This window comes from Schistocerca gregaria, chromosome 1 (genome assembly GCF_023897955.1).
Source record: "Schistocerca gregaria isolate iqSchGreg1 chromosome 1, iqSchGreg1.2, whole genome shotgun sequence".
Lineage (NCBI taxonomy): Eukaryota > Metazoa > Arthropoda > Insecta > Orthoptera > Acrididae > Schistocerca > Schistocerca gregaria.
In genome coordinates, this window is record NC_064920.1 from 497822263 (window position 1) to 497835275 (window position 13013).

At 43.5% G+C, this 13013-nt stretch overlaps 1 protein-coding gene across 1 annotated transcript in view; it reads left to right on the top strand.

Moving 5' to 3' along the window:
• Positions 1–963: 963 nt before the first annotated feature.
• The window catches only part of LOC126353952 (serine protease snake-like), a 96156-nt gene continuing 84106 nt past the window's right edge, over positions 964–13013 (top strand). The window contains exon 1 of the mRNA XM_050003252.1: positions 964–1177. Within this exon, the coding sequence (XP_049859209.1) occupies positions 1084–1177 (94 nt within the window). The 5' untranslated portion in view covers positions 964–1083. The remainder of the gene's footprint in view (positions 1178–13013) is intronic.

Consider the following 13013-nt stretch of genomic DNA (forward strand, 5'->3'; position numbering starts at 1 on the left):
TTATTATCTAAAATGATTCCTGAAACCTGCAACGTGATTTGTAGTTGTCTGAGGAAATACGTCATAGTAAAACAAAATAAATGAAAGCAGCATTTAGCAACTGCTAGAACTATAAAAAAAATTCCCACACTTTGCTGTTCCTAGCAGAAGGCTTTGACATAGGCTGGACTTTTTTAACACCTACATCAATGAAGCAAGTTTATTTTACGGATAAGCCTCCATAGACTGTCTATATATTGTTTTTTAGGTTTTACTTCTGAAGTCTGAAAACTAAGATCTAATCAGTCTGTATAAGCTCGATGGACTTTTATTTATAAAATATATATCTTTTACTCTCTCTACATGCTACATGAAACCATTCGTTAAAAAAATGAAACAAATGCTTCATTTCTTGGAGATCTTTTGGAATACTCCTCGCACGACTTGTTCTAAAACAACTGGAGTCATAAGATTCAAATGGCTCTAACCACTATGGGATCTGCCCCCTGCATAAAATTCCTCCAGAAACTATGACGTTAAAGTGTCGTCTGCTCTTACACTGTGTCATGTATATTAGAACTGTATTTAATGCCACGCCGAGTGACAAAATACGAACTTTTGTCGGGTAGTTGGCACGACAGCGCTACACACGCCACAATTTATGGTGGTGGAGTGAGAGGGGGTGGTCATCGGTTGCCGTTTGGTCCTATCTGACCGACATCCCGACAAGAAAAGTTAGTTAGTCGGTTGGCCAAGTACCCACACATCCAAAACGTCGGTCGGTCTGGGATGCAAAAGCGAAAGATCTAACGTACACATTGCACGAAAGAAGAAGAGCTGCGCTGCCCCGATGGCTTTCCCGGAACTGAAGAAACAGGAGATCCGCTGTCTACAACCTTCTGGAGCTCGAGAGTGGAAAGAGAAGCGGCACTCTGTTGTTAGTTCCTTTCCAGGAGCAGACACGCGCCACGTCATTGAGAGCCAGGGAAGTGCCGGGCAGCGCAGGAAGTGTTTCGGCCGCGCGCCTTGCAACATAAAGAGACCGAGGTGACCGCTCGCGCAGAAGCTGGAGGCCGCACAGTGCTGCTTCAGACGGCGACCAGGATGCACGCTCTGTGGCTGCTCGCGACGCTGTCCGCGCTGCTGTGTGGGACGGCGCATGCGCAGTGGAACCTCCCGCCAAGACGAGTCGGCATCGGTCAGTATTCCGCTACGGTGCATGCCTGGTGCACGCGCTGGTTCTTCGATACGGCGCGGAATGTGTAGCAAGAGCGTGACACTTTGTACGTCACATGTCTACCTTATTGCACGGTTTTTTTCGTAGTGGTGGTGGTGGTGGTGCCCGATGTTCTGTTATGTTTTCAGCTCGTTAGGAAGAAATATGTGGTTGTCCATCTTTTGCCATACATAAGGCTTGTCTTCGGTCCCATTTGTGCTTTCCTTGTGTAGTTTTTGGATGTTTGTTTTTCGCTGCTCGGTAGTAAATGAGGAACGTTACGCAAGTTGCAACAAGAAACGTCGAGTGAGTTTCGTTCTAAAAATACCTCAGAACATCGAAACTCGTCTCCCCTGTTCTTTACATATCTCACTTATGCTGCTGAAAGTCGCAACAACGACTGGAATTATCAAGGTTCACTATCCATACTTCACTGCATGAATCTTCCTCCTGAGTGAGCACCTAAAGTTAGCGTCTGTGAAACTGCTTTCCATATCCGTTGGAAACCGAATGGAATTATCATTACTATTACTATTATTATTATTATTATTATTAGGTAAGTAACGCTTGGTGTCAGCCATCTGTAGATTTGTATAGTGCCGTTGACCGTTCGAGCTGAAGTCTATTCACAACGACACATTGTTTCAAAGATTGCATTAGGTGCGGATACAGTATTTGGTTCCGGGGTGGTGGGGGAGTGAGCCAGGAGGTGTTACGTTTACTGACAGCTTTCCCGCTCCCTCCAAATATAGCTTTTCAGTATCCACATTTTTACGTACCTCAGATACCTAGAAGCTTAACAATAATTACAATAAAATGTTTTACGGAAACAAATTAGTTTACATCAGTGTTCAGGGCGGGTCTGTAGCATAACTGTGAAGAAATAGCAGTTCAGAGAAATGAATCATCTGAAAAGCATTTGTCCGATAATTTGAGAGTGTAAAATTGAAGCGTCCTCGCAGTCATCAGTATTTCACTTAGCACTATGACTGTGAACACAGGTCGGCAGACTATAGATAATCTGGTATGTAAATGTGAAGAGGATGGGAGGGTGTTCTACTTAGAGAAATTGTCATTCTTTCATCGATACGCCCAGTTAAAGAGCGCGTCTGACGGCTTCCATTTTATGCACGCTTTCCCAAAATCGTTTCATGAATTCGCTGTTTCTTGCGTTTCTCTGTTGACTGTTTTCCAGTGGTATTTTTAGCTTTGTCTACGAACGCGTGATTTGTAACTAGAATTTCAAAGGCTTTGCGGTCTCTGTGGTATCTTCTGTAGCCTTCGTCTCTCGTAAGTCCTGCTTAATTTCTTCTAACAGAGTGATTTTTACCTTTCTTGAATTTAGTATATTAAGTAGTTATTTAGTTAATCTAGTGTTGTCCCTTCTCAAGATGTGACCGTAGAGCTTCTATCATCTTCTACGTATTGCATCAGTGAATTTGTCTATTACAGTGTATAGGTCTGTAGTTCTTTCAGTCCATATGCTATTTTTATTAATGGGACTACAAATTTTGCTTAGAATTTTTCATTCTTTTTTTTCAGTTTCTATCAATCTTTCAGTGGCCTCTTAAGAGATGTACTTCCTTAGTCATATAATGTTTGAGGCAAAATAGCTGTAGCCCGTTCTAAATTGGCGTTACTCAAGGCCAAAGCATGCTGTAAGTTAAGAGTTATTTAAGACACACATCAAATTGTCCAATTTTTCGTTTGTAGCCCGTCTTTTTTCCTAATCGAGGGTCTTGCCCTACTCAGCTCCATGTGTGTTTCTGGTTCTACGTCTGGAGACACGAACCGTGTCAGGTTTGTTGACGTCAGCAGGTACAGTCAGCCTATGAATGGGCACTTCTCCTGTCTGGATTTTTTTCTGCAGCCGGCAAGTCCATCCAAGCGGCCTAGCCGTCGGAGAAGATGCTGAAAATTAGTTTGTTTTAAACACAGCTTGTAATTTCAGCAGAATTCCTGCCATCAAGAGTATTGGTTGTTCTGTTACCCTATTCTAAAAAACCTGGCGGCGTATGTAGAAATATAAACGCTTTAAGTGAAATGTCCTGGAGACTGGCGAGGGGAGAAAGGTGCGGCTGTCGTGTACCATTGGACTGACTGTGAACCGAACCTCCACCACCTAATTTCGTATGCTATACGCTTGAAAATTTCGTGCATAGTTTCAGAAAAACTTCCACTTCATACAAGTGAGTCTTTTGTGAACATCACAGTTGTGGTAAATGTTTGTAACCCATAAAATGACTGTTAATTGAAATTGGGAAGTCAGCTTTGTAACTACCGACAAAAGTATCTTACATTTGTAACTGTCCGTGTTATTGATGTAATCGTGAGAGCTTAATAATGTGAGAATAGTGTAGGATGGAGAGGCGGGGAAGATTTGTTTCTATTGGAAAGACTATTGTATTTTATTCTTTCCGTGGGGAGTAAAATGATACGCGGTGTAATTGGTTGTACTTAATGCAGGTCCAGGGTTTTATAACAAAAATCTTTGGTGACTAACCGCGGGAGTCGGGAGTTCCCGTCCTGTGTTACGCCTTACAACGAAGTGTGCGTGTGTGCGTGCGCTCTCGTAATGCTTGCTCTAGAGCATGCTGACTAAATATTTAGTTAACGGGACATCTAGAAGAGTGCATTTTACTTGAACATAAGAAATGTTACGTTCTGTAAGACATATGAGGTGAGTAAGGTGCGAGTAAGGAGTGCTTTTGGCTCTGAAGCAATTATTAATCTCGCGCACTTGCCCAAAATGGAAAATAAGGTGTACGAAAAATTTCCTCTCTGAAACAAACTAATTAAGCATAGATATGTCTTTGTGCTGAAACTTTATGTAGATCACTTCTGAAATTTAGAGTACGTTCAGACGACTAAAATTTACTCACAGGAACTGACGAAATATTACCAAAGGCAACTCAGTATTTTATAAAATCGTTCCTCTGAATAAATGTGCCACACAATGCATGTAAAACACGCTGTTTCTTTTTCCGCGGGCCACTGATCACCCATCAGGTGTATTCGCTTACAACTGCTGAATTAAAAGCTATTTTCATCTGAAGATATTTATGTTCGACTTTAAGCCACTTAAATACCTTAAACGCATTGTGAACGTCACAATTGAAAGTGAAAAGTGTGCACTTCTTCTATAACTTGGTTTCTCTGGTGTTTACAGACCTATCACACATAGCTGCCCATCGAAGCGACATGAATTTGTACTTGAGATTTTGCATTCTCTGTAAGCCATCTCCGCAGATAATCGGATATGTTAGCAATTCAGTATTTGCGCTAAAATGATTTGGAAATGTATATAAACATCGAGCGCAAGCATAATAGTTGATTTCAGGGCTTCCTGTTGACTGCGATTCGCGAAACTCGGAGGGAAACTAAGTTAGAGGGAGGGAACAGAATACTTTATATATGGTTTTCGGGATTTAGGCCTGGTCATAAGCAGTTTCCATTCTGCCGTTCGCTTTCTACTACAGAGGACATTGTTGGAGTTTATGCCAACTGCTATTTAAATTCTTCGAGGTGAATCATGGACATGGCCATCGATGGAGAGAATTGTGTGCCCCACCGATACAGATAGCCATATCGTAGGTGCAACCACAATGGAGGGGTATCTGTTGAGAGGCTGGACAAATGTATGGTTCCTGAAGAGAGCAGCAGCCCTTCAGTAGTTGCAGGGGCTACAGTTTCGATGACTGTCTGATCTGGTACTGTAACTGTTGTGTAAGACTTCATGGACAATGGTAAGGAGAGGTGTGGCAACTATCGTCATAGAATGGTGGATAGAAGCAGAAATGATTAGTGTACAAAGACTCATTACAGATAATGAAGCAATAAATAGCCCAGTTATTTCAGTGTCGACAAGGATGAAGCTCTCTGTACGAAAGCACGATTGATGCCATTGGAGATGTGACCAGATGACATAAGCATAGCGTCACTTAGTAAGCAGGCTCCAAATGTGAGTGGGCCAGCTGGCTGCTGATGACGGTCCTGTATCGTGGCGGCAGTGTGTGCACGTGGTACGGAGTTGCTGGAGCCATGGCTCAGCTGCCATGCTCCATTGGGTCCACCAGATCCCACCGTCCGCCCCGATAGCTGAGAGGTCAGTGTGGCGGATTGCCGTCCTACGGGTCCGGGTTCGATTCCCGGCTGGGTCGGGGATTTTATCCGCTCAGCGACTGGTTATTGTCTTGTCTTCATCATTTCATCCCCATGCGCAGGTCACCCAATGTGGCGTGGAACGTAACAAGACCTGCACCAAGGCGGCCGGACCTGCCCCGTAAGAGGCCTCCCGGCCAATGACGCAAAACGCTCATTTCCATTTTACCCGATCCCACACGACTATTGGCATCTGATGGAAACTTGCAATTCCGTCGCCAGTTTTGACGCACATGGGATGGTATCAATATATGACATCACAGTAATATCAACCAAAACAGCCTTGCTGTGCTGATAAGGTGAACATCAGAAAGCAGAGGGAAACTACAACTATAATTTTTCCAGAGGGCATACAGCTATACTGTATCTAAGTGACCGCATCCTCTTGGTTTACCGAGCGAGATGGCGCAGTGGTTAGCACACTGGACTCGCATTCGGGAGGACTACAGTTCAATCCCGCATCCGGCCATCCTGATTTACGTTTTCCGTGGTTTCCCGAAATAGCTTCAGGCAAATGCCAGGATGATTCGCTCGACAGGGCACGGCCGACTTCCGTCCCCATCCTTCTCCATCCTTCCTTAATCCGATGAGGCTGATGACCGCACTGATCGGTCTCTTCCCCCAAATCAACCCAACGAAACCCTCTAAGTCTACCTCTTGGTTAAAATATTCTGAAGGTAAAATAGACCCCTATTCAGAGATCTGGGAGGAGGGGGAATACTCAGGGGGATATCATCATAAGGATAAACAAAACTGGCGTTCTACAGATCAGAGCAGGTCCCTGAATTGCGCAGGTAGGTTAGAAAATTTAGAGAGAATGGACAGGTTGAAGATATTGTGGGAATCAATGAAGTTAGGTGGCAGGAAGAACAGGACTTCTGGTCATGTGAACATAGTTTTACTCTTACTTACTCTCTTGGCTCCACAAACTGCAGTCGGTTTTTGGCTTCGTCAGGTAGCCTCTTCCTCAGTATAGTCTTCGGGATCTTATTTCCTTGCCTCCGGTACATGGAGATCCTTGCCAGACTGGTCTCTGTCTCATTTTTGGCCTGCCTAGAGGTCTTCGTCCTTCTGGTTTGTTCTGAGACCTCTCTGAATAAAGATCCCTGCTCTCTTCTATAGATGTGGTCGGCCCATCTTAGTCTTCCTGTCTTGGCTTCTGCAACTGCATCTGGTTCATTGTATAGCTCCATGAGGTCCCTGTTCTTTCTTATTCGCCATTCTCCTCCTTCATAGATTGGTCCAAATATCTTTCGAGGATTTTATCCTCAAAAACTTTAGTTTTAGTGTTTTAAATACAAAATCAAGTAGGAGTGGTGCATGCGTAGGTTTAATATGGGGCAATAAAGTAGGAATGCTGGTAAGCTACTATGAAATGAAATGTCTTGTGACGAGGGCCTCCCGTCGGGTAGACCGTTCGCCTGGTGCAAGTCTTTAGATTTAACGCCACTTCGGCGACTTGCGCGTCGATGGGAATGAAATGATGATGATTAGGACAACACAACACCCAGTCCCTGAGCGAAGAAAATCTCCGACCCAGCCGGGAATCGAACCCGAGCCCTTTGGGTTGACAGTCTGTCGCGCTGACCACTCAGCTACCGGGGGCGGACTGCTACTATGCATAGCATAGTAAGTGAATTATCATAGGCCAGACAGACACAGAATGCACACACTTCACATTAGTACAGGTTTATATGCCAACTATCTCTGCAGATGATACAGACTGAAGAAATCTATGATGAGACAAAAGAAATTATTCAGATAGTTAAGAGAGACGAAAATTTAATAATAATGGATGACTAGAATACGATAGTATGCAAAGGAAGAGAAGGAAAAATAGGTGAAGACGGACAGGAGGAAAGCAGTTCTGTAGTGCTGTGTCATCATTTGCTAACAGGTTACCCGTAGTGTATTTGCTCTGTAAGGCAATAAAGTGGAGTTCTGCAGCCAGACCGGTTCCTGGCTGTTGCCTCACCCAACTGAGTCAGCGCAGCGTCGTGTCGGCGACGACCCTGAGTCGCCTTGAAGCGCAGCCACGGGCCGCGACTCTGTTCAGGGATTCCCGGCGTGGCCTGCGCTCTCATGCATGGAAGAGGCGCGCATCGTCCCAACCAACAGTTACGAAAAATCCCGGTCCAAAGTTAACGCAGGACGCAACCTGATTTACCTGATCCCATTTTATTTATTTATTCATTCAGGGATCGTCTTACAATGACATTGGAGTTATCTTAATACAATGAAAATAAATGCCTCAAAAATGTACATACACGTACAATAAGATTTATAAGGCTGGGCTCCCAGCATTTGCCTGAAATGATTTATGAAAGCCACGGAAAACCTAAATAAGGATGACCAGGCACATTAAGAACTACATCCTTCAGAGTGCGAGGCCAGCGCCTTAACAACTGCACTACCTCATTCGGCAGGTCCCCAGTGTACAATGTCCTTTTGTTCATAAACAATTTTGCGAGGGTTTCGGGGGAGAGCAGGGGAAAGCGCAGCGGTGATCGCTCCACTGGCTTCTGAGAGAGATGCGGAGAGAAATACCTTGTGTATAAGTTGGTCATTCTGCTGTAGCACCAGGAGGGCGGCTTCTGTGAAACGACAGTCTCCTTCCGCACGGGCGTGTTTGCGTCGTGAATTTGAGTTTAGCGGCCCTGTCTTTTACCGATTTTCATCATATTGTGACTTTTTCAAACCAATCATCCGACATTCAAATTACTGCCCCCCCCCCCCCCACACACACACACACACACACAACCCCAATCCCAATCATATGATCTAGCATCTAGGAAACATCCGTGGGTCCAGAAGCTGGAAGAGAATTGATATTACTGATATTTGCCTATCAGTTTTTCTGATTTGTTCAATAGTCCAATGGCCAATGATTACAGTCATCAGATTCGTAATTTTGTCTCCTGTACAAATCTGCGATAAAAAATCAGTCAGTTAATTAAATACTATTCCTTTATAAGGAACTCGACTATACAGGCACTCAGGAATCTCCATGTGTTAGTGACTCGTCGTAGAAAAATCTCTAGTTTAGACTAGATTACACAAAAGCGAAGCATTTAAAAAAAAAAAGTTACTTAATTGAAATAGAAGGTGAATCACCTAAAACTTGCACCAAACACACTGCAGAAAGGGAAAATGCTACTGATGTGCGGTTTTCCCAGGATGGATTGGTAGTCAGGGGCTCCTATTGTTAGTCAATACACAGATTGCAATAATACTCAGAAAATGTATGTAATGTGCAAACATACACCTTTTTGGAACAATACCCTAGTGGAAGGTGTGCTGTAATGTCACATGTTCGAAAATTTGTTATACTTCAGTTGCTGCACGAATTGTTTTGCTTCTTGCAGTCATTTTTAAACTGTATTTCTCATTCGCCAGTGCTTACAAATGGTGGTACGTGTGCAAATTTAGGAACTATTGCGTCTTAGCGTCGTTAATTGGCTTCCTGCACGTCGTTTTACCTTTTTTAATAACTTTCAGTCCACTTCTCGTAAGATATTTTATTACGTCGAAATCGTGAATGCCAGATTGTGTTGATCATAGATAACTGTTTCAATCTTCTTCTCTCCACCGTGGAAAATTACATCCTACGTGTACTGAAGGAAATGCTGTTTTAATAAATCCCTAATTATCTTTTGTACTTGGCCGAATACTTCGTAGTAGCTCACATTTACAGTCATTTGTTTCCAACCGTATCATATGCTTTCTCGAAGTCTATTAGAAGACACACGAGTCGCCAAATTTAAGACAACCTTTCTTCTGATGGTAATAATGCATTACATCGTCGTTATTCAGAAGCAAAGAATTCCGTTACTCTCCTGCCTTTAGGTCTGTCTCCCTGTATTTCTCTCTCTTCGTGGCCTGTAATGCGCGAAGCTTTTCATGAGCTCGGAGGTAACGTTGTCAGAGTAGAGCCGATGTACCAAATTTATCGCTGAGCGTGATTTAAAATAGTGATAGGTGGATCTGTCTGTATTTCTTTTCCAGGCTCTTGCGTACTAATCACCCACGTTCACCATATATCCAAAATTACGGCAGAGTTCGTTATTCACCGGTTGGTGGTTTACGAATTCCCACTGCGGTAGTGTACATGCCCTATCCAAACACCAGACTTTACCATAAATTTCAACCCGAAGTTGCCAAGTCCAGCTACTCCGGTTACTCCTTTCATCAACATCTTTCCTTAAATAATCACTAGTGAGCATCGCCCCAAACGAACCAATGAAGAGTCGTTACGTAATCCTAAATGTGTCCAATTTTTAATCAGTCTAACGGACCTAACGCCCCAATTGGCTATAACTTTACCAACCAGTGACTTGCACTCCTTCAACAAAATTAAAATTTACCGATGAACTGAATAAGGGCATAAGTTTAATCCAGTGCACAAAGCAAGAAATAGCTAATTTCGTTCGATCGGACCTTAAAACATGCATAAAGAATAGAACATTGCTCGTAAAATTCATCCAAGAAAACATTCTTGTATTTATAACCCAGAACGGATTTACTAAGGACCGAATACTAAAGGGACACAGTGTATATACTGCTGTGTACTGAAATGCGCCCAGACTCGGAAGTACATAGGACTAGAAAGCCGTCATGATCGAACTCAGTGCCAGTTTACCATTAGTTCACTAGACTTGGTCAACCGAGATGATCATTTTTAAGGGCTCATCAGCACAGATTTAGTGTAAAAATGGAGTTGATGGCTCGGGTCGCACCGTCATAGTGAAAAGACATAATCCGCAAATTCATAACTGATATATTTTGGTTCGGTATTGTGAATTTACAATAAAGGGTAGCCTTTCTCAGCTATAACTGGCTTGAACGTCGCAGTGTTTTATCAGCTTTGGCCCTACTGAAAATGGAGTGCCCTTATCTTTCTCCGATCTTCGAACGGACTGAGAAACCCAGTTATAGAGAGACCTATAAATTAATATGGACTCAAAGCTTACGGCGAAACATTTTACTTTTCAAACCAACAGAACACCGCCGTCGGTGAACGAGTGATAACAAAAAATCTTGATTCTATTAGGTATTTAACAATGAAACTTTAGGTGTGTGGCTCAAATGGCTCTGAGTACTATGGGACTTCACTCCTGAGGTCATCAGTCCCATAGAACTTAGAACTACTTAAACATAACTAACCTAAGGACATCACACACATCCATGCCCGAGGCAGGATTCGAACCTGCGACCGTAGCGGGCACGCGGTTCCAGACTGTAGCGCCTAGAACAGCACGGCCACCTCGGCCGGCTTAGGTGTGTGCAACTTACCTACTGAACCACCATGTGTCAGGAATATTACGGTCAAGCACTTTTCTCGGAAACACCTGTTCAGCCAGTTAACGAACAAACTGTTCTTCGGTGGCTATCTAAACTCATTTAATTAGCCTAACATGTTTGATCAGGGTCTCGTTCAGTCCTGACGAATAGAAAACAGGCCAACCGTAGATTTATTATTGGCACACGCATTATAAATGAACCGCAGAAGTTTCAGCAGCGATATGTTTGCAGTTCTGTTTGAAAACCTTTTCAAGTCTAATGTTACTCTAAGCCCTAAAAAATCACTGGATTGTACTAGTTGACGGGCTCCATGATCTACACTCTTCGTGCACACCGAGAAGGGTGAAGGTAGTTCAGAACTAATTATATTCCCATTGTTAGGTCACTGCCTATCAGACTGACTACCTCTGTATCTGTAAACGCGGTCGTCGTTGGTAAACATCCTGAAATAACTGTCGGTATTTCCCGTTATGCTATTAGTGCGGCCAGACTCAGGCACGCCGGTGTTCTAACGCACCATTCGGAAGGGCTACAAGAAGACTGCTTTCAACAATAAGGTTCCTCATATTCATAATGTCAATGGAAGGAACTGGGGGCGGCACAGGGGCGAGAAGGAAAGAGAGGAGGGGAAGGTAAGAATTGTAGAGGGAGACTCAGCCATTAGTACAGGGAGCAGCTTGAAATGGATGTAGGTTACTCCGAGAAGACTTGCTCATGACAGACTAGCGTGAATGTCTGCATGAAACCAGCCGTCAGGCTGAAAACAGAGGAAAGAAGCTCATATGCAGTAAAGGCATCTGACGCACTGTAATATGGTGGTGCTAGGTACGAAAGTTCGCTGTTTCAAATACTGTTATTTCCTTTGCTGGAAGAAATTGTCATCTGCGGTATTGCGATGGTGGCGGAGGGAGAGTTGTCCAGTTTTTTTACTGGCTTTCGGAATGTGTCCATACAGCCATCTCAGCACAAGAAATGTTGTATTACAGTTGGTGAGTTGGTTTTGCCGATTCGTGATGGAAATTAAGTCGCACACTGGTATGAACTGATAGACTCAACGAAGAACTGATTAGACATAAAACAAGTTTTACGATGAGTGTCCAAAAACGAGTAAACAAGACGTAAGCGCAACACAGGATACGCTGTTTTGGTATGCTATAAAATTCCTACTGGTAGCACAATAAGAAATGATAAATCGTCGTTGGTACACACATGGGATATTGTCTATTCATTCCATACTAATTTCTATATATCTAAATTATCAGGAATTGCTTCAGAAGCCACGAATGAAGAGCGGAATATTTATGCAGGTCTCTTAAATACTATCTAGACAGAACAGAACAGTTTACACGAAGATTTGTGTATTACAAAGAAAGGTTCAAATGGCTCTGAGCAGTTTGGGACTTAACTGCTGAGGTCATCAGTCCCCTAGAACTTAAAACTACTTAAACCTAACTAACCTAAGGACATCACACACATCCATGCCCGAGGCAGGATTCGAACCTGCGACCGGAGCGGTCGCGCGGTTCCAGACTGTAGCGCCTAGAACCGCTCGGTCACTCCGGCCGGCTTTTTGTATTACAGCCACGCGTATAGATACCCCAGTATTCTGACACAAACATACAGAAGGTACTTAGTGACGTAAATTTAGAGGCTGTGCGTCTGACATTGTGCTGAGCAGTACGTGGACAGTCATTTAATTGAGCTCTTGGTTTTCCCCTAACATTATAAGCACCAAGAGTATTAGATTAGCAGCGCAGGAAACTACATCTCTAAGTTGCCTCTGTTGGCGAACTCGTACAGTAGCTTACACGTTGCTATATCGTCGGGAGCTAACAAGGATTGGAGGCTGCTTACGAACTGAGCTCGAAATTTTGAGGCGTACAGTTCATAATACCAATTGGACAACAGTTATCTAAGTCAAGTCCCTAAACCCACTTCGGTGTCTCATTGTGTAACGATAATTCATACCCCTGATCGTTAATCTCTTTCATGGGAGACATCCGTTTGGTGATAATAGAAAGTAGTAGCCTTCGTGCCCACGCGAAGTTTAAATTCGTGTCCAACTGTAACAACATACGCTTAACACTCAAAGGCACTTGTTACCAGTCATCCACTCGACACAGAAAAATGCTTAAGTTATGGAGTAACAAACCTTTAGTGAACGAAGAGTACGTTGGTTAACTCCGCTGAAGGCTGAGAGGGATCTTTCTGGTAGGAACCTGTGGACTGTGGAGAAACCATTCTTGTCTTATACTTGTCCCCAGGTACGCAATTGCAGCAATGTGAAGAGGGTCTGTGGAGTTGACGAGCGTGGTGATGGAAGACTGAATCTTAATCTGACCGTTATTCGTGCTCT